The sequence below is a fragment of the Oncorhynchus gorbuscha genome, linkage group LG21 (assembly GCF_021184085.1).
Source record: "Oncorhynchus gorbuscha isolate QuinsamMale2020 ecotype Even-year linkage group LG21, OgorEven_v1.0, whole genome shotgun sequence".
In the NCBI taxonomy this organism is placed as follows: Eukaryota; Metazoa; Chordata; class Actinopteri; order Salmoniformes; family Salmonidae; genus Oncorhynchus; species Oncorhynchus gorbuscha.
This window is the reverse complement of record NC_060193.1, coordinates 26,226,681-26,249,343: the sequence shown is the minus strand read 5'-3', so window position 1 is coordinate 26,249,343 and position 22,663 is coordinate 26,226,681. Positions and strand designations below refer to the sequence as shown.

The 22,663-nt window shown below is 42.0% G+C and overlaps 1 protein-coding gene across 7 annotated transcripts in view; it reads left to right on the top strand.

Annotated features, from left to right (window-relative positions):
* The first annotated feature begins 669 nt into the window (after positions 1-669).
* Positions 670-22,663, top strand: part of LOC124008629 (nuclear factor 1 B-type-like) — a 78,046-nt gene continuing 56,052 nt past the window's right edge. Inside the window, exons 1-2 of one of the 7 annotated variants that reach the window (XM_046320088.1) lie at positions 670-928; positions 5,948-6,479. In XM_046320088.1, coding sequence (XP_046176044.1) covers positions 926-928; positions 5,948-6,479 — 535 coding nt within the window. In that variant the 5' untranslated portion in view covers positions 670-925. Of the gene's footprint in view, positions 929-2,432; positions 2,955-5,437; positions 5,590-5,947; positions 6,480-22,663 lie in introns of those variants that run through there. The other 6 variants (XM_046320091.1, XM_046320086.1, XM_046320092.1 and 3 more) reach the window with 6 other exon arrangements.

The following is a 22,663-nucleotide window of genomic DNA, read 5'->3' as shown; positions in this document are numbered from 1 at the left end:
AGGCCTGATGATAATAATAGTGTACTATGATTATATGCCTAAGTGAAATAATGACTTTCTTTGGTTTATCTTGTAACCACAGATAATTTAAGGGGATATTCTGCAGTTGATACATCCATTTTTGTAGGCTACATATAATGCAATAATGTGTACCCATTGATTCTTGACGAATATAACTTATAAATGCCTCGTGAGCTTAGTTTAACCCCTTCAAAACCCAACACGTAAGCTTGTTTTATGCAATGTTTGTAAACTAAACAAACACTATATAGCCTCAACATGGTTCAGACTGTTTATGTGTTTTGTATCCATAACTGTGTTTATGAATTTGAGAGTGGTTACATGTATCCAGCCCCACCCCTCAGCTTTATATTATCAACTTCTGATTGCCACTTTACATTAACTCGTATCTATAAACCCTGAATAACCACAATGTATGCCAGTCCAGCAGTTTGCAGCCTATCATGTATTGACATGCAAGTAAAAGCCAAAAACACTGAGTAGCGAACGGAAGTGAAGGGCCCTACTGATGCCGCCGCCGCCCTGACCAATGAGAGGCGAGAATCCAAGTTCTAGGTGCGGAGCTCTCTTGGCTGCGCAGAGCTGCACCGGAGGCGGGCGGCAGTCAGACAGGGAAAGTGAAGGCGTAGACCTGCCCAGTTACGAAAACTCAGCCTCTTCTGGATTGCGTTCAACAACTGAACAAACCAAAACCAATCCAAAAGTAAGACTTGAAGAGGAAGGAATAAAAAAGCTGAGCTGCTGGCTGACTTGATTTTACGCGCCTTTCTGACAATAATTCTTTTCCGGTGTTAATTTTTTTGCAAGCACTAGCCTACAAAGTTGAACGTGAAAAATGTGAAGGCAACCGCCTTGTTTCACCCAGGTTCCAGGATCCCCCTTTAAATCCATACAATACAGTTCAATGGTACGTGAACGTGGATTATTATTGCTATGTGTCATTTTCAAATGTTACAACATTGTATTTTTCCCATTAATGACTTGCTCTTCACCACAACCCGGTCTGGTTGAGCGGGTATAGAATTATGACAAGTGGACAAGACTATTATGAGATATACTATTGTTTATGTTTTTTTTCTTCTTTCGGTTGGCACACATCCTGCGTTAAACTCCACGGCCCCTCTGTTGTCAATGAACTACATTTGGAATGTGTGGAACAATTCTATAGAAGGTTACACATGCAACGCTTTTGGCACAATATAGTTTTCTGCAACCGCATTTTGAGATAAAGAAGGTCACAACTATAGGGATAATTGTTCCCCTTTAGGCCACACCATATTTACACCACTGATACAGTCCAATAATGAGCGGTAACTTCCATGAAAAGGAAAATGCATGGATTTATGAACACCATGTTCCTCTGCGCGCCTTGCATTGAAAAACAGGCATCCAGCCTACAGTAGTCCAGACTACTTTTATGCCTCATGGCTTTTTTGTCTCTCAGTCTGGATTACAATAAAACATTGTTTACTATTTGATTGACACGAAATTATAGTTTAGGCGAACTGAGGCATTACTGTGGAGTTGACGCGAAGCGTCAGTGCCGCTGTTCTTGTGAAATATAGGGTTGAACTCGTTGACAGGCCGCTGCTGTCCTCTGTTCCAGTAGTTCCTAAATGGTGGGTCTGGATCACTAGTCCAGACCTCATAGGTCGCAGCTATGTGTTGTCATGGTGAAAAACATTGTAGTCTCGTTTATGTGGTGGGTCATGCGTAAACTAAAATGACCTCAGGTGGGTCAAAGTTTTGGAAGCAGTCAACTGTTTAACCAACTCACATCGGAACCAGAACCATAAAATACCGCACATTGAACAATGTCCTATACTGGTATAGTTTAGAAAAGTGCATATACTATATATTTGCCTTACATAGTTGACTTGGAATGTGTAGCTATGTGTATTTAACATCGAAACTATAATGATCCACTGTTGCTAAAGGCTATCAGGCAATAAGAATGAGTGAGGTAACTTCAAATTCTGAACCATTTTCATTAAATGTGTGCCATCCAGGCAAATTTGCACTTTGATTTCACTTTCAAAATGTATTGTGAATAGAGGGAGACATCGTATATATTGTGGAGTGTGAAATGCATTTTGGAAGTGTATTATAAGCCACGTCGGGCATTTCTATTAGATGTTCTGTTACATTATGCCTAGCCTATACTGTATAGGGAAATTATCGACGCTATTAGGCTTGTTTGCAAAACAGAGAGTTCGAATAAGGCCTCTAGTCCATATCGTATCTGTAAGGGAATTTTCCATTCCATTCCTTTTCGAACCGGCACGCTGGTCCAAAGTCTTCTGTTCAAAAAATCATAACTCAGAGAGCGAAGGGGGGGAGAGTTTAATGCTGTGTTTTCTGAGGGAGACGGGAAGGTGGGCTGGTGGCAATGGAATGCGTTTGTTGGAAGGGGAGGAGTATGACTATGTAATTAAGTGAGAAGAAAAATCTTGGCGACTGATTTGTTAGTATCGCTCAGACGGAGGGTGTACCGGTCGATATTCTAGGCTATCAAGTTTGAAGAGTGTGGGTTTTCCAAAATTCTGCGCTTTCTATACTTTTCAAAATGCTTTTATGAATTGACTTCTCACGTTATAAAGCGAACGGTTCCAGAGTAGCGAGATTTATTTTCATTTGCGCCGGCTCGGATTGAAAGAGCCTTATAGGCATTCAACGTGCTTATTTGTAAAAGCATAAGCCTATCTGCCATATCGTCTCCATTTGAACTGAGACATGGGATTGTTTGGACTTCCACAATCTCACTGATGTTCTTGGATAAGACTTTTACACGGATAACTTCTCCACAATTTTGCATGGTGCTTTACCGGCAAGGAAGAATGGCGCGATAAAGTGATTTTCAGAGAAATCAATCGAAGTACCTATTTTGTGTACACTGTTGGCTGATGATGTACTCTCCAATTTGTCTTACTCAGGTATAGCCTAAGCAATGTTTTAAATTGATGTCTTGTTATTATCGATTATGTGCAATGCTTATTATTGCGGCGTGATTTATTAAGTAACTTTTTTTTATTATGATTATAAAATATTATACAACTTTAGCTTATATAATACATATATTTTGTAGCAGTATGAAACGTGTCTAAACCCATTTGGTTTTGTGTATATTTTGTTATTGATATGGTTTTCACCTGGTCTAATAATGTGTGTTGATTTGAAGCGCTTGAAATACTGTATATTGTATTATAGGATGACAAGTTCATTTTTGAGTAAGAAATAACGTGTTTTACCAGTGAGAGAGAAAATAAGCCAAGAGTCTGTGCAGTACCGCCATGTGTATTCTAAGTAAGATAGCTCCAGCGTGTGCGTAAAAGTCCTCTTTTAAAATGCCGTGATCAAATGATATAGGTTATGGGATGATATTATAGAACATCTCAACGTCATTCCTTTTAACCTGTGTTTGATGTGTAAACTAAAACATATAAACGGACTACTATTATTATTATAATATATTTTTTAGATGACCCCAAATCGGTTTTGGCCTGGTAATATTGGACAATACTTGTTTTCATAGTGCGTTTCAGGAGAAAGTTTCACTCTGTTCGAGTTGCATGGGAGCCACTTGCAGTGAATGAAGATGAAAACAATGATAAGTGGTTGGGCAGAGTATCAGGGCTTTTGGCTGACTCAATTTGACTGTTTATATTTTACTTGGCTAAAGTAAGTGATTGGCTGAGATGTGGTTTAGTTTGTGCTGAAAGAGGATTGTGTTTTTATGACCTCAACTATAGTGCACTGCACACAGGCCCTTGCCAACTCATTTGTCTTAAACCTTTATCTTTTTAGTAATTTAGCAGACACTCCTATTCAAACAGCACCACATGCAATCCCAGGGCTTACCTAGAAATGTAGCATAGCCAAACCTTAATTTGTAGTGTAAACTAGGCTTAATTTTTTATAGTAGAGAATAAGTTAGGAGTTTATGAGCTGGAATTGGTTGCTGTATAACTGCAATTCATTATAATGCCGCAAATAGGACATGTAATGGCATCATGGTTATTTGTAAGTAAAGCTCATTTATATCCTATGTACCTTACTGTTGCCGTATAAACTTTTATGGTGAGGTTATGGCGATATCATAAGAAAACGAAGTTCACTATTATTACAACTGATGTCTTGCTTAAAATGTCCTATCACTTTCACAGGTATTGACTGTTACTTTTTTCTAAAGCCTCAAAAAACATTGTTTTTGTCTCAAAGAAACTCCCTTTCTAAAGAATAACAGCACCAGTTCATAGTTGATACTTTCCAGATTGGATGAGTTGTTATTGATGATAGATTTTGCCTTCAGTGTGTTTGTTCAGCGCCCAAAGTCAAGTTTTGTTGGCACATTACAGGGCGGATCAACAATGTGTCTTTCTCTGAACAACACCAGTGGGTAGTTTAAGAGCATAGAGACAACTGGGATTGAATCTCGGTGGTTTTCCCAGAGCCCGTCTGCTTGCTTACACAAAGAACAATATGTGATTTAACACTTCAGAGGCCGTTTTCAAAACAACTGTCTTACAGTTATCGATTTTGACATAGTAATGACTTTTTAAAAATTCTAATGTTCATGTTTTTCCTGTCTATTCAACACTAACAGCTACTAGAATATGAGATTATTTATGTTAAAATTGTAATAAAGCACTTTAGGTTGGCCATAGATTTGACTAAACTTAAAATGATTTGCAATATTTAATTATGATTTGGACGTGTATTAATAAAGTCTGTTTCATAAATTAAAAGAAAAACGGTTTAATTTAAGTGATTATAACCTAATACTTTGTCTTAGTCAAAATGACATGATCCTTGGCATTCCGCTATGCAGCCAAACAAGCTATCTACACATAGGCCTACATGTGAGAGGAAAAACAAATCTACCCTGCCTACCTAAAGTGGATTTAGAAAGGATTTAATTCCCGCTTAGCACAAGGCATTTCAATGCCGCCGTTATTAAAGGAGTAGTGAAGGTACATAGAATCTGCAGGTTGTGCCAAGATGCCATTTTTATTGTCAACCTTGGATAGATTTTTTTGAATGACTCTGAGTAAGTGCCATGCATCTATGAAAACACATTAAGGGACTTGGCCTGGGACTGCAAACATAGATTGGGACTATGTCAATAATGGCTCTAGGTTGAGGCATACTATATGTTATCTTCCCTACCTTCTACTCCTTGCCTTTGGAACATGGAAGGTGACTGTGTTGAAGGAAAAGAGGGGGGGGGGGGTTGAGGTTTCTCCTTTCCGCCCCTTCAGTTATGCAAGCATTTTTTACTACACTCTAGCCCCCTCCCCTTCCAGACTATCCTTTCTCCGTTTCCAGTGAAGGGCAAGTACATGTTGGAATGTGGACAGTTTGATAAGAGAAATGCAAGTGTGAGAGGCGCTTGCTTCTTGTGCCAACAACCCAGCAGTCCTAGTCGGAGCATGCTCGGGGGAAACAGGAACAGCATCTGACTACATTCTATTGTGGTGTTGGCGGTTGTAATAAACACGGTGGCATCCTCGTATCTTCGTCAACCTAGAACGTTATTTCTCGGTTGTAATCCCAGCCGTATTGAAGATGGTAAAACGGCTTTTTTTTCTCTGAACAGATTTGTCCTATAAACTCTCAGGCCAGATAGACTTGACTGTCTTATAGGAGTCGATATGTCGTGAAATTGTGCTTTGTCTACAGTACATCACTGTTTAATTTTGTTTTTGTCATTTTACTATATTGTAACCACAAAATGCCTCATGTCAACTTGTGTACATGAGGTATTCTGTCAGCCTTTTCCTGTAACAATTTGAATGTGTATATGCGCTATTTATCTTCTGTTCAGGAAGACTTCTGGCTCAACTTTTGCGAAAAAGGTCACTTGACATGACTATGCCAACTAACTTCTCTGATTCTCTTTATTTTCCGTCTTCCCCTTGCCTTTCAGGATGAATTTCATCCCTTCATCGAGGCACTTCTCCCTCACGTCCGTGCCATCGCCTACACGTGGTTCAACCTCCAGGCGAGGAAACGCAAGTACTTCAAGAAGCATGAAAAGCGGATGTCCAAGGACGAGGAGCGTGTGGTCAAGGACGAACTGCTCAGCGAGAAGCCTGAGATCAAGCAGAAGTGGGCCTCCAGGCTCCTCGCCAAGCTCCGCAAGGACATCCGTCAGGAGTACCGCGAGGACTTTGTGCTCAGCGTGACAGGCAAGAAGCACCCGTGCTGTGTCCTCTCCAACCCTGACCAGAAGGGCAAGATCCGGCGGATCGACTGTTTGCGGCAGGCCGACAAGGTGTGGCGCTTGGACCTGGTCATGGTCATCCTGTTCAAAGGCATCCCGTTGGAAAGTACAGACGGAGAGCGCCTCATCAAGTCGTCGCATTGCACCAACCCAACACTTTGCGTCCAGCCGCATCACATAACAGTGTCGGTCAAGGAACTGGACTTGTTTCTAGCATACTATGTCCAGGACCAAGGTAGGTTGACTTACTGTGTGAATCACTGGTTGGGTGGGTGGAGTTTAGGGTTGGCCAAGGTCAAGTGTCATATCTGCTGCCATTTTGGCAGCCTCATTGGCTGGTTGGAGTGTCTCCACTATGGTGTCTTTAGAAGGAAGCTGGCCTGTCGTCAATGTAGATGAACACTGGCACTCTTGCAAACAGACATGTACATTTAAAAAAAACAATACAATACCACAACCAGTCAAAAAAACAAACATGAAATGCACACATTTTGCACACACAGACAATAGAAGATTGGTTTGATCGTTTTCCAAATACCGCTGCATATTTTGGATGTGTTGTGCATTCTGTATTGTTTCGGGCACACACAAGTTCTCTTTAGAGAGACTTAATACATTATAGTGCTGCCAATTTACAAGTATTGTCATTTAATAGTCTCTGAATAAAGAGAGAGGGTTTTGCTCATGGACACAGATACAGTATGTGCTCACAAAATGGATTGTACATTTTTGGAACAGAAAACATAATTCATATTGAATCAAATCCTTTAAGGTGATGGGTATGAATTGATGGTTTAGAAAAAGGTATTTGGGCAAAAAGGGACATTTGTACATTTTGATTGATGTACAGTATTTGCTATTTTTATCCTGACAAATGTTGAAGTCTTGATCTTTAATATAGTTGTTGTAACAAGGAGTTCCTCCACTAGATTTTCATTAATAGATGTGGTTTGTTAAATGAACAAATGTGTTCCCTAAAATTCTGCATATAGTCGATTAATCAAATTGGCAAAATGTCTAAAATAGCTCATAAATAGATAACAATGGCAAAATATTTACATTACATCTCATGATTCTTTGGGTAAGAAATTGGAAATGTATAGGACATTTCAAATTGAATGAGAACTTGTAATACAGAAATTAATGTAATGCCTATAAACATAGTATTTCTATATAGTCATAGTATTTCTATATGTTACAATAGAAAGTGATCTTTATATTGTTGTAAGAAGAGGAAATTGACAAGAACCCTCATTTTCTCAGACCAATACCGCACTGCGGATATATATTCTGGCAAATAAGGTTGCTTTGTTATTCAATCTCTTATGTATTTGCCACTTAACTTTTCTTTACTACATGAACAACTATTCCCTTAACCTTTTGTTACATTTTTTTTTACAAGTGGGAATTTTAAAGTTATGTCGAACTCCCTGGCCCACAATAAATGCTCCAACGATAATGCCAACACATGCAGTAAGGTACCCGTCCGTAATGCATTGGCTGTTGGAGAAAAAATGCAGACAGTCTAGCTAGCTCATTGTCATGAAAGGCAGAGCCTCCATTTTGTGTTTGATAAGTGCCAGGGAAAGCAGAAGGCACAGCAGAGAGACCATAATGGTTGCCACTGGCACCATGGTTGGCATCAGACCCTCTTTTGTGTCTTTTGTAGGGCGCCGCTCATTCTCATGTCTAGTTTGCATCTGCCGCAATTGAACTGTTGTTAACAAATGAACAGTATCAGACAGCACACCACAAAATGTCGCAAAAATGGTCCACTGATATCATGTAAGGAATACAAATTTACAAAGCACACTACAGGTTGTGTTAATATAATTGGTTGAACTACAATGTGTATACATGCATTTACCAAGTTGGGGAATCCTAGTATTTGAAAATATGTTTTTCAGTTATGAATATTTGTCCCAAGGGATGAAAAATAATCAGATTTTCCCATATTGGCAGCTTACCATATTTATTTTTAGAGTAGCCTAGATACCATATAGCGAGCCTTCATTTGCATTCGCCATTTCTTTTGAATGAGACTTTCAAAAGAAAAAAATCTATATATTTTGTTTATGCTGCCGAGTATAGAGCAAAGGGCAGTCTTTGGCATGCCGTTACCAGTGCCCAGCTTTCTAGACAATGTATCCACATTGTGGTAGCGTGCGGGGCGGGCGCCATTTTGTTTGCGCTGTGCCAGGCAGGGAAAAAACGCCAGTAATGGTTGTTAGAGGTTCCGAGGTTGGCATCAAACCCTCTTTGTCTGCTTGCAGCGTGCCTTTGATTCGTTGGTTGGCATCCGCAATGCAGTGGGCACGCTGGAAAGTTTCTGACTGTGGCAGAATGGGGACCGCCATGCTTTTGTTCTTCTGCAACTGCATGAAACAAACAAACAAACACAAAGAAGAAACCGCCAAACGGCTGCCCTGCTTTGACAGAATATGGCATTTCCGTTAATCGTTAGGAAAATAATATGTCATATGTCCCATGGTTTCTTAGATTTTTCACCTTATTACATTTCAACTTTAGTATTCTTCCAGGTGAATTATACATTTTTGTAATATGTAGCTACATTCAAATCTGTTAAGAGTAACCCTCTTAAACTATCTGGTGCCAGTTGTTTCTTTATGGCTTCTTATGTAATGTTTATGTCATGTTGAGTTTGAGCTATACATATTTATTAACTTTGCAGGGTTGATGCCCAAGAAAGGTCGCTGGCTCGGTGAGTGAGTGGGTAATTTTAGAGAGGTTTCTCAACCCGTTGTTGTCAGGCATAGATGCGCTTAGCTGGGCAAAGTCTGCCCTAGCAGCACCCATGTGCATGCCCAGATGAATGCCAGCTGGAAGGGGGTTGGGGGCAGGGTGTGGGGGTTGTGGGAGCCATTGTGCCAACCTGCCATTCTTTTTCAATGGAAACCCACTGGCATGGGATAATACCCTTCGCCAAGTGCTGGCGCTAGCTGCTGAAACTAGTAACCACCTTGTGTTCATCAACCATTTCTCGTTCGTATTGTAATTTAGATGATTATTTTTGTTCCGTTTTGGGTGTTTCGCATAGCAAATATTTCTTATAATACTATTCGATTTGCTCAAGTCAGTACACGGAGATAGGGCATCTGTTCATTCCGTTTCATCACCGTTTCATAAGCACAAGGTACCATTGTGCTTATCATAAATGAACACTTGAGGATACTGTAGACTTATTTGTCCAAATATTAAAATAAGTACGCACACCATTTACTCAACCCAAAGCTCTTAATTTCCATGAGATTTCGGATAATTATCTGGGTCCCTATAGTAGCTAAACAGTGATTGTGATGACTAAGGGAACATTTTGAGGAAGGCTTTGAATTTTTTTTTTTATCCCAATGCCAGATCCCTCAGTGGATTTAGTAGATTCTGCAGTATTTATTTAGTATTTATCTGACTTGGAATACCCTTTTGTTACGCTTTGTGTTTGCTCTGATGTAGGCTAGGAGGAACGCTATTGTTGAAATATAATCAGAGCCTCAAAAGACCAGTTATTTAATATGAATGAAGGGCCTCTTATACATGAAGGGCCTGTCTGAGTGCTTCTCTTTTAGATAGCTGGCTGAGGTCCCCTCCGATGTTATACCCCACTAATGAGTACAGTGAAAGAGAACTGATGTCTATAAAGCTTGTGTCCCAAACTTGTTCATTTGTCTGATTTTGCTTTTAATTTAATTTAAGTTCGAATTTCAGTTTTTTTTTTTTCTTGCATCATTTTTTTCCACATCCAAAATGAGTCTTGTAAAAAAAAATCATTCAACTTTTAAGGAGATCAGTGATCTCCGAGTTCATGTTCAAGAAGAAAACGACATAACTCGTAGCCAGTGAAAGAACAGGCTTGGTTGATCCACGGTAGGATCCCATGAGGTCAAGGGCCAAGTTCCCTTCCCCATTATCCTAGTGCTGAAAGTTAACATGGTCGTAAAAACAGTCATATTTTCACTTCTTTAAACCTTCCCCCATTTCATTCTTCAAGCTTTTTTTGACAGTCCTGATAGGTCCTGGATCCGGATGGATTACCCTCTAATACGGTTTGCCATGTTAAAACGACGGCTCTGTTTTACGATAGCCAGACCATGGAATGGAACGCCTTGACCTTGGCTGTGATGTGGCGGGGTGTCCACTGAAGTTTAATTGCGCAAAACAGATCTGTGAAAACACATGGTTGGCCCCAAAGCGCGTGAGTGGCGTAGGGAGCTTTTGGCCTAAGGGGGTGATGGGGGACTACCTACAAAGCACCCCCCCCCCACCCCCCCTTTGAACCCAACAATTGGGGTCAGCCGTCGTGCTTCCCAGACCACCAGTAGTCCCCTGACAACCATTTGTCAGTCTGCGCCCCTCCCCCTGTCCGCATGTCAGGTTTTCGAATCAGTGAGTGGGAGAGGCAGCAGAAGACGTGCTCCCTCCCAGGTTGGCAGGGTGTCAATGTTGGTTGGTTGTCTTCTCTGGTCATTGGCCGGCTGGTTGCTCTGCACTGCGTGGGGCAGCGCTTTGAGCTGTGTGCCCCTCGTTTTCCAGCTGGCTGCATTTGAGGCATGGTCAGGGGGAGTGAGTTTGACCTCTCGACCTCTGGGTCACAGCGGAGGTCTTTGGCTAAGCACTACATCCCCCCCCCCTCTCTTTCCCTCCCTCCCTTCTTCCTCCTCCTTTCTCCTCCTCTGCCACCAAGAGTTGCGGCACACTGCCCAGCCCTCTCTGACTGACTCTCCGTCAAGTTACCCCCAGACTCCTTTGACAGCTGCTTCAGGCCCAGGGCTCATAGCCAGAGAAGGATGGCTGGGAGGATGCCAGTAGCGGGAAACTAAATCGTTGCAGGCACACAGTGTTAAGGACACCACCATTCCATGTTTTTTAAATATTTTTTTTGTGGTTAGGATGACAAAGAGCTGTTTTGTTAGTACAGTACAGTAGTCCACTTATTGTTTGAGTTCCGTCAATAGAAGCATGGTTGACCTTTGGATGAAACTTGTTTTTATGTACAGTACAAATTCACTATATTGAACGTGTAGAGGGATGGTTTGTTCACATTTAAAATAGGTTTTTAAAGTGTAAATTATGCAACAAACAAATTCCTAGTTCCAATGTAACAGAGGAGGCTTTCGTCCTGAATTTAGCGAAGACATTCTGTGAAGGCTTTGTTCAGTGTGAACCACACAAACCTGTGCTGCTCAGCTCTGGCTCGTCTCATCAGTATGCTGTTGGGCCTGCGGTGAATATCTTACTCGGAGCCATAACCTATCGAACACATTCTCCCAGTCTAATCCACTTAGAACAGGTTCCTCTCAGCGCTGCTGCCCACTTTATTGATTTCCTCTTCCTGCTAAACGTCCCTCCCCCTTCTCTCTGCTACTCTACTCTTCTACCCTGTTGCTGTGTAAATGATGTGGTCTTACTTTCAGCTACATTTAGTGTTGGTAAAGCTCTCTCTTTTTTAATTCATTATTTTCTTTCTTTCTCCTCCTTTGTTTATGGTCTTTGCCCTGCACTCTCCGACGCCAACTCTGGTTCTTTGAAACCAGGTTTTTACCACGCACTATCAGCCGCATGGCATTAGCACCAGAGTTTTGATCTAGCAAATATCTCAAGGCTTAAACAACCCATGTTACGTCCTTAGCCCTCTTTTGTGTGCGCTGTGTACATAAATCTCCATGGAAACAAGACAACTCCATGTAGAGGTCACAGCCCTATGCGGATGTCTGCTTCTCAGCCAACTTCATCACTCATTTTCACTCTCCAAAAGGAATCTGAAAATGTGGCCCCGTAACTGATATGAGAAATGTGGAACTCCTCTAGGCTTTTTGTGGTGTTTTTAATCAATGTAACAGTGCAGGTGAAGACAGGAATCTGATTGGAGAAAAGATTTCAGAATTTCTTCTAGAAGTGTACAAAACATTAAGAACACCTTCCTAATAACTGTTGAGCACCCCAGCAGTGTTGCAGTTCTTGACACAAACCGGTGCGCTTGACACCTATAACCATATCCCATTCAAAGGCACTTCAATCTTTTGTCTTGCCCATTCCATGTCTCAATTGTCCCATGGCTTAAAAATCCTTATTTAACCTGTCTCCTCCCCTTCATCTACACTAATTGAAGTGGCTTTAACATCAATAAGGGATCATATTCTGACCAGGATTCACATGGTCAGTCTATGTCATGGAAAGAGCAGGTGTTCATAATGATTTGTACACTCAGTGAATATAGTTTATCTTATGGTTAAGCTCCATCAGATTTTCCCAGGCTTTGTGAGGTTAGCCGAATACATTTCAACCCCCCCTGAGACCACTTGACAGGAGGGCTAGTGCCACCCCCTCCTCCTAGCTAGTCCCTGCACCATCAACCAGCCCTCCCAAATGAAGACAAATGGGTACATTGACCCCCTGTCCCACACCGCGAATTGTACACTACCTCACTGTCCTGGTTTACAAAGACGCTGCTGCTACCTCGACTATTACCATCCAACGGCTGCAGTCTGCTCTACTCTGTTCTACACTAATCTATTCTGCTCTATTCTACTCTACTCTGCTCTGCTCTACGCTACTCTATTCTTCTCTAATTTACTCTGCTCTACTCTATTCTACTCTACGCTAATCTATTCTACTCTGCTCTACTCTATTCTGCGCTACTCTATTCTGCTCTATTCTACTCTGCTCTACTCTATTCTACTCTGCTCTACTCTATTCTGTGCTACTCTATTCTGCTCTACTTTACTTTGCTCTATTCTATGCTACTTTACTCTACTCTACTCTGCTCTACGCTACTCTATTCTGCTCTACTTTACTCTGCTCTACTCTATTCTACTCTGCTCTACTCTATTCTACGCTACTATATTCTGCTCTACTCTATTCTACGCTACTTTACTCTACTCTGCTCTACTCTGCTCTGCTCTACTTTATTCTACGCTACTATATTCTGCTTTACTCTATTCTACGCTACTTTACTCTACTCTGCTCTACTCTGCTCTGCTCTGCTCTACTCTATTCTACGCTACTATATTCTGCTCTACTCTATTCTACGCTACTTTACTCTACTCTGCTCTACTCTGCTCTGCTCTGCTCTACTCTACTCTGCTCTACCTCCCTCTTCTCTTTCCTTCTCTCCTCTCTTCGACCTGACAGTGTGCCTGCCTACCAGGCCTTATCTGACAGCTGTGATTATGGATTTGAGCTAAAGAGAGAGCGAGAGCAATAGAGCAAAAGATCAGAGGGGAAAGACGGAGGAGGATGAAAAGAGAGAAGGAGTTATGTAGACCAAAATTTAGAACCAGAAAGTAAAAGTATATTATAGAATACTGGCCAGATATTCCGATACAGAGAGCAATAGAAGCATGGGAGAAGCATTCCTTCAATGTAAACTGTCTTTCAAATCGAGAGCGTGCAAAACCAATGTGCATCCTTCATCAAGCTAAAGAATAGGGGGAAAAATAAAGGGGGGGGGGGCAGGAAGGGCCAGACAATCGGGGGAGGTTTCCAGGGAGACGGTTACTTCCCCGTACCCCTCCCGTTTTCCCCATCAGACTCTTTTCAGTTGGGACAGGCCCGATCAGAGGTCTAGAGTGATGGTAGTCTTGTCTTTTGTCTGCATGTACAGTACCCCCGTCATTGTAGGAGTTGCCAGGTTTAGGACGGATAGAGAAAAGGGAACCCATTACAGTGTTTGTGTGTGAGTGTGTCTCTGCTTGTGAGCGAGCGTGTGCCTGGTTGTGCGTGTGTGTACACGCATGTATATGCATGCATGTGTGTTTGTGTGTTGGGGCTAAGTGTATACTGCATGTAGTTTTTCGGGTGAATCCCCAGTGGAATGCTGGATAATGTCATCCCTTGGGTCAAAGAAAGGATATGGCTTCTGGGGCTTGGGAATGGGTGTTTGGTATCAGTTAGCGCCCCATTGAGTTGTCAAATTCTGTAGAGGCCCTCTGCTCCTCCCTCACAGATGTCTGTGGCACTAAAACCAGTCTCCTGACATTTAAGATTTAACTAAAACCACCCTCCTGACATTAAGATTTAAATAAAACCAGTCTGATATTAGGATTTAAAAACAAATTCAACACAGCAGTGTAGCTAAGTATTTTGACTGGTGCGATTACCCAACATCCAAACGCAATTCACACCATTAGAAGTCTAATTTAAAGCAGTAGGATGAGGCAAAACTGTTAACAAATCGTATCGTGTGTAAAATGCGGCCATGACCTACGTATATTGCCACTTATTTTTCGTTGACCTTTGTCAAAATGAATCAGCAACAAATCGTGGTAAAAAATGAATATGTTAAAGCCATGGTGATTTACTGAAGCTCAGTGCTTCTGCTGACATGACTAAAAAAGACTTGAATATTCATGATATTCAACAAATTTGTTCTACATGATAGAAAAGATGAATACATAAAAATAAAAAATCTGATTTTCTATGATTGGGAAGCAGGTTTCCCTGAAACGTGTTCTCGCTGTGTGTGGACATCCTGTAGGGTGGAACAAGCAGAAAATGAATCCCAAATCAGTGTAACTACAGATGTCAGAGTATGTCTGGACAGCTACTTTCCCCCAGTGATAATCATATCCTGTTTTCACACAGCGAGAGACACACATACAACCCCCCCCCCCCCACACACACCACACCACACACACACACACACACACACACACACACACACACACACACACACACACACACACACACACACACACACACACACACACAAGGAGAGACACAGATTTTCCAGTTGGAAGTTAAGCCTACAGGAAGAGAGAGATTGGTGCAGAGGAGGGAGATATTTAACGAAAACGTCTATTTCAAGTGTAACCAAGAATACGTACATGAAGTCAGGCATGAGAAGATATGTGAGGACCAACATTTGAGTCAAATAAACATAAGAAAAAAGTAACATCTGATCTGGTCATGATCTAAATTCAGCATTAACATACACTTTTTCCTCCACCACATTAGCCAAGTATGTTTAACGCCATACTCGGCCTACTGCCATAATCAGTTGAATAATATTCAATTATGAGTGTTCGTGTTGTCATGTTTCACCTTACTCTGATTATCTTAATCGTCGTAAGGTTATTATTAGAGTAAGCATACGTCAATTAAAACACCTGGATTTTTGAGCGATCTTTCAAATTAGTAGGACAAGTAGACACCTTATTCAGAGTTCCAGCTGCATATTTGTTCTGCGCATGTGCTAGCACCCGCCGCGCAAGCCTCCCTATTTTGCATGAGCGAAGTGAGTTTGGAGAAACTGAAAGTAATGCTTCATATAAATAGTTTTCACATACAAACTCTATATGTCCGAACTCAGCATAAAAAATAACATGGTCACTGTCATAGAATGTTTTTATTTTGATTGGCGATTTTCTGCATTTATCGAAGTCCCTGATTTCAGATTTGTCCATGGAAACAGGATTATTAGGGAAATCGTTCTTCTTGCAAAGCATATAAACATTTCAATCGAACTATTATATGAATCTGAGTATTCAGAAAAATTATATTATTGTGTGCATGTAAACGTACACATTCTGTGACTGACTCCATATGATAAATATTTGAAAGACCCTAAGAAACCACCATTATCATCACTGGTAGATCTTGATAGATCACTGTTAGACGATAAAACGCGCTTCAACCGCTCTCTGTGTTTTGAGGAGTCAAGTGGAATGGCGTCAGGACGATCGAAATTATACTTGGCACGGAAAGGATATATGTCCTGCCGCTGGATAACTAAAATGTTTCTCAAATGGAATTACCTGCCTTGGCTGTCATTGGATTCCAGCAGTTTTTGGGTGAAGACTCTGCTGACCCGGAGAAATACCTCCACACATGCACAAAAGTGTATGTACGGAATTGTGTGTTTGGGGGAGTCTATTTAACCAATCGTGTTTGTTGAAGAGTCTGGAAACTTTAAACAATAAAAAGAGTGACAGCTTTGCACACTCTTGGCATTCTGTCAACCAGCTTCATGAGAAATGCTTTTCCAACTGTTTTGTTTTTAAGCTCTGGATTTATAACCCCTTGATATTATTGTTGGATCGGATTTTAACAGCTAACATTTCGATGGCAATAATAAATAGATATGCCGATAGTGGACAACCTTGTTTTACTCCTCTTGACAGTTTAAAACTTTCTGATAAGAAGCCATTATTTCCCATTTTACACCTAGGGTTACCATATAACTTTAATCCATTTTATAAGAGATTCTCAAAACTTGAAATATTCCAGGCATTTATATATAAACTCCAGTCGTATTTTATCAAAACACCTTTTCAAAGGCAGCTATGGATACCAGACCTGGTTTCCCAGATTTTTCATATGAAAAACTATTCATTCCTCTATTGGATCAGGCATAAATAACCATGCAAAATACACTCAACTTAAATTGAAAGAGATGCTGTTTGGAAACACTGATGGAGGTCAAACAGTTAGGTTCTTATCAGGATAACTCAAGGTGCCGAACTGGCCAGTCTAATAGCATTCAGAAACTCTTCAATGGCTGATGAATTATAGCATCACGGACGAACATTGAACTTCATGGAAGTGGATTTTCCCAGTCTGATGGCTGAGTTGATCTATATCTCAAAACTGTCAGAGTGCAAATCAATCATTTTGCGATGTCATGGTAAATGGTTAGACATGGTTTGTGTTGGTATGACCTCAGGATCATATTGAAGGAAAGAGTGAGTCGAGGCAATTCCCTGCCATTTCTCCCAGAGACTATGCATGTGATATAGCCCTCTGAACTAAAGCCTAGGCATCAACTCGGGGAGCTAACGCAAGTCTTCACGTGTCAGGCACGTTTACTCATCCAACAAGTGTATAGTGCATTCGGAAAGTATTCAGAACCCTTGACTTTTTCCACATTTTGTTATGTTACAGCCTTATTCTAAAATTGATGAGGACATGTTTTTATTTAATAAATCTACACACAATATCCCATAATGACAAAGCGAAAACAGGTTTTTAGAAATGTTTGCAAATGTATTACAAATAAAAAACAGAGATAGCTTATTTACATAAGTATTCACACCCTTTGCTATGAGCCTTGAAATTTAGCTCAGGTGCATCCTGTTTCCATTGATCATCCTTGATGTTTCTACAACTTGATTGGAGTCCACCTGTGCTATATTCTAGTGATTGGCCATAATTTGGAAAGGCACACACCTGTCTATATAAGGTCCGACAGTTGACAGTGCATGTCAGAGCAAAAACCAAACTGTGAGGTTCGAAGCAATTGTCCGTAGAGCTCCGAGACAGGATTGTGTCAAGGCGCAGATCTGGGGAAGGGCACCAAAAAATGTCTGCAGCTTTGAAGGTCCCCAAGAATGCAGTGGTCTCCATCATTCTTAAATGGAAGAACTTTGTAACCACCAAGTCTCTTTCTAGAGCTGGCCACCTGGCCAAACTGAGCAATCGGGTAGAAGGGCCTTGGTCAGGGAGGTGACCAAGAACCCGATGGTCACTCTGACAGAGCTCCAGAGTTCCTCTGTGAAGATGGGAGAACCTTCCAGAAGGACAACCAACTCTTCAGCACTCCACCAATCAGGCCTTTATGGTAGAGTGGCCAGATGGAAGCCGCTCCTCAGTAAAAGGCACAAGACAGCCTAGCTGGAGTTTGCCAAAGGCACGTAAAGACTCTTAGACCATGAGAAACAAGATTGTCTGGTCTGATGAAACCAAGATTGAACTCTTTGGCCTGAATGCCAAGCGTCACGTTTGGAGGAAACCTGGCACCATCCATACGGTGAAGCATGGTGGTGGCAGTATCATTCTGTAGGGAGACTAGTCAAGATCGAGGGAAAGATGAACAGAGCAAAGTACAGAGATATCCTTGATGAAAACCTGCTCCAGAGTGCTCAGGACCTCAGACTGGGGTGAAGGTTCACCTTCCAACAGGACACGCCCCTAGGCACACAGCCAAGACAATGCAGGACAGGCTTCGAGACAAGCCTCCAAATGTCCTTGAGTGGCCCAGCCAGAGCCTGGACTTGAACCCGATTGAACATCTCTGGAGAGACTTGAAAATAGCTGTGCAGCGGCGCTCTCCATTCAATCTGACAGAGCTTGAGAGGATCTGCAGAGAAGAATGGGAGAAACTCACCAAATACAAATCAAATTTGATTTGTCACATGCGCTGAATACAACAGGTGTAGAGCTTACAGTGAAGTGCTTAGTTACAAGCCCTTAACCAATGATGCTGTTTTAAGAAAATAACAACAACAACAAAAATTAAGAAAAAAGTAAGAAATAAGAAAAACAAATAATTAAAGAGCAGCAGTGAATAACAATAGCGGGGCTATATACAGGGGGTACCGGTATGTGTCAGTGTGCGGGGCACCGGTGTCGAGGTAATTGAGATAATTATGTACATGCAAGTCGTTGTTAAAGTGGCTATGCATAGATAATAACAGAGAGTAGTACCAGCGTGGGGCGGTGGGGGGTGCAAATAGTCTGGGTAGCTATTTGATTAGCTGTTCAGGAGACTTATGGCTTGTGGTAGAAGCTGTTTAGAAGCCTCTTGGACCTAGACTTGGCGCTCCGGTATCGCTTGTCGTGCGGTAGCAGAGAGAACAGTGTATGACAAGGGTGGCAAGAGTCTTTTACGATTTTTAGGCCCCGGTGATGTACTAGGCTGTATGCACTACCCTCTGTAGTGCCTTGCGGTCGGAGGCAGAGCAATTGCCATTCCAAGCAGTGATGCAACCGGTCAGGATGCTCTCGATGGTGCAACTGTAAACTCTTGAGGATCTGAGGACCCATGCCAAATCTTTTTAGTGTCCTGAGGGGGTATAGGCTTTGTCGTGCCCTCTTCATGACTGTCTTGGTGTGCTTGGACTATGTTAGTTTGTTGTTGATGTGGACACCAAGGAACTTGACGCTCTCAACCTGCTCCACTACAGACCCGTCAATGAGAATGGGGGCGTGCTCTGTCCTCTTTTTCCTGTAGTCCACAATTATCTCCTTTGTCTTGATCACATTGAGGGAGAGGTTGTTGTCCTTGCACCACATGGTCAGGTCTCTGACCTCCTCCCTATAGTCTATCTCATCGTTGTCAGTGATCAGGCCTACCACTGTTGATCAAGACAATGTTGATCATATAGGCAGCTACGAAAAAAACGGATGAAAACTCTCTGGGTAAATAGTGAGGTCTGCAGCTTATCATAAGATACTCCACCTCAGTCGTTTATCCACGACTTGGTGAAGCATAAAGTATTAGTTTTTCATATCCAATTGGTAGGATATATGTGCTTTCAGTTCGTCCCATTTATTTTCTAGCGATTGAACGTTAGCTAGGAGAACGGGGGGCAAGGGCAGATTAGCCACTCGTCGCCTACTCTTCACAAGGCACCCTGATCTTTGCCTCGGAATCACCGTTTCCTTCTCCAGCGAATCAGGTGTGCCAAGCTTATAGTGTCATACCCAAGAAGACTCGAGGCTGTAATCACTGCCAAAGGTGCTTCAACGAAGTACTGAGGAAAGGGTCTGAATACTTATGTAAATGTGATATTTTTTTTTATTTTTTTTTATACATTTGAAAAAATATTTAAACTGTTTTTGCTTTGTCATTATGGGATATTGTGTGTCGATTGATGAGGGGAAATAAACCATTTAATTTATTTTAGAATAAGGCTGTAACGTAACAAAATGTAACAAAATGTGGAAAAGTCAAGGGGTCTGAAATACTTTCCGAATGAACTGTATGTGCTCCACCAAACCAACTCTTACAATGGAATAATAAGGCAGATAAAGCCACAAAAAGGGCATTTATGACAAATGGCAGCAGCTGTTCAAACTAATCTCTCTGTAGCTTTCACAAATGGTGTCCAATTAACAATGAGCCACTGTGGGGTCCTAATCCACGCTGTAGCCATTCTGCACTGCAGCCAATCCGCACTGCAGTCTGCAGCCACCTTCTGGCCAGGGAAACTCTATGCTCCGCCTGTTGAGTTCCATGGACTGGACTGGAGGATGTGCGAGCCAACTCTGGCTTCAGAGTTGGGGGACTTTAGCCTGCTAAACTTAAGCCTAGGGATTAACGTGGGGAGCTAATGGAAGTTGGCTATGTTCTATTTCTGTGGATAGGAATGTGAATGAGTGCTCCCCTTACCGTTTTTTAGTTCTCGTGTCTTTGGGTTACATTTCCAGTAGTTCTACAATGATAAACGGATGATTTCTCTGGACTTACACAACTTTGTGTAAAATGTCCAACCTCCAACCCACTCCTGAAACTGTTAGACTATTACAATGTCCCTAGACACCACTGAGTGTTCACACACATCATGTTTCCAACAGGCTACTGGGAGTATTGTTGTTGGAAAATATCTTGTTTGGATGGGAACTGTATTGGATTTACTCTTAACTTACAATAATAGCTCTTGTCATAAAATGTATGGACCTTTCTTCATAAATATGAATCAGTCTGCATTGGTGTTGGTCAATCCTTGTTACCAGTCATACAGTTGGTGTTGGTCAATCCTTGTTACCAGTCATACAGTTGGTGTTGGTCAATCCTTGTTACCAGTCATACAGTTGGTGTTGGTCAATCCTTGTTACCAGTCATACAGTTGGTGTTGGTCAATCCTTGTTACCAGTCACACAGTTGGTGTTGGTCAATTCTTGTTACCAGTCATACAGTTGGTGTTGGTCAAACCTTGTAACCAGTCATACAGTTGGTGTTGGTCAATCCTTGTTACCAGTCATACAGTTGGTGTTGGTCAACCCTTGTTACCAGTCAGACAGTTGGTGTTGATCAATCCTTGTTACCAGTCATACAGTTGGTGTTGGTCAATCCTTGTTACCAGTCATACAGTTGGTGTTGGTCAATCCTTGTTACCAGTCATACAGTTGGTGTTGGTCAATCCTTGTTACCAGTCATACAGTTGCAACCTGTTTCTTTCCCAACTCAACTCCGCTTCCACCACGTTCCCCATTTATGATTCCACACCATTTTACTCTTAATTCCTACTAATCATCAGTCCATAGAAATACAGAGCATCTATTTAATTATACACAGCTACGAACGCCTGCCTTGTCCCAGTTGGTGATCTCTTGGTCATCATCCAAGAGAAAGCCAACAAGCAGAAGCTTGAAAACCTGTCACTGTCGGAGGACTCGGGTAAGTGCAGACATGGCTCTCCGCCCTTCCAAATGACACAGAGTAACTGGTGGAATGTCAATGAAATGAAATGGAGAGAGCTGGAAAGAAATGAAATGAAAATGGGTTTTGGTAGTGAGGCCTGGCACTGGCAGAGGGCTTCAAGGGCAGTGCCAACTACTATGAATGGGGAAAACTACTAGAGAGAAAAAAATTGTTTGGGCTTTTTTCACTCCAAGAATAATTAACCGCGTCCATGCAGCCCTTCTGGTCATGGCGCTTAGCCCTGTTGGACAAAGCCGCAAGTCACTGTAGCAGGCTAGCAGCAACATCCCATTTCCACCGTGGAGACCGATAAGGAGAGGGGGTAAAAGGAGGGGGGTGCAAGGCAGTTTCAGCTTCAGGGGTTAGTGGCTGAATGTCATAAATCTCTGGAGATGGTATACTGTAGGTATCAAAGCATACCGGGACTGAGAGGTGTGAGATCGGGGGGAGGGGTTACATGATGGAGAGAGCACCCTGGCTGGTTAGATATATGTTTATATATAGGGAGGGACTCAACTCCGACTGAAAGTTCAGAGCAGGACACGAGAGACATACGTTCCATATCACATGCGCCCTGTCACGTACACCACACTCCACCGTCTGAACTGTAAACTCAGACACTGGTTCTTCATGCATTTTACTGTGATGCATTTCATTTTACTGTGCTACGTGGGCTTGAAAGTGTCATGTCCATGGAAAGGGAACCGGTTTGATATTACCTACTATCTGTATGCGTCCCGATCTGCTTTGAAGTTGCACTGATAACTCGTTGAACTTATTTGTTGTGGTGAATATAATCATTTAAAAAATAAAAGTGCACTTTAATCTCATCTCCCTTTCATTGTCAGAACTGGCATAGGAGAAAATCCAGTAAACAATTATCACCGTAGTTGATCAGCAAATTCTCAGCCCTGAGACATGAAACAGAAGAAAGCCCCATTGACAGAGATTTGCTCACCAGTCCCTGCGCTGATCTTTAAGAAAAGACTTAGTGTTGCCGCCAGCCAATAAGCCCCCCCCCCCTCCTCCACTTCCTCACTCCTACCGTCTATATGTCTGTTTTGTAGGGGTGCGACGGTGTGTGTGTGTATAATTGGAGGCTGCAACGGTGTATCTGTGTGTGTGTATTGTCGGGGTGACTCTGTCCCATGCTCTTAGGCGGGCGGCGGGCCCTGCACGGGGCTGAAAAGAGGGAGCCGTCACCTGCCAGACAAGAGGAATGTTAATGCCGTGGCCCTGGTAATGGGATTTAGTACACACCG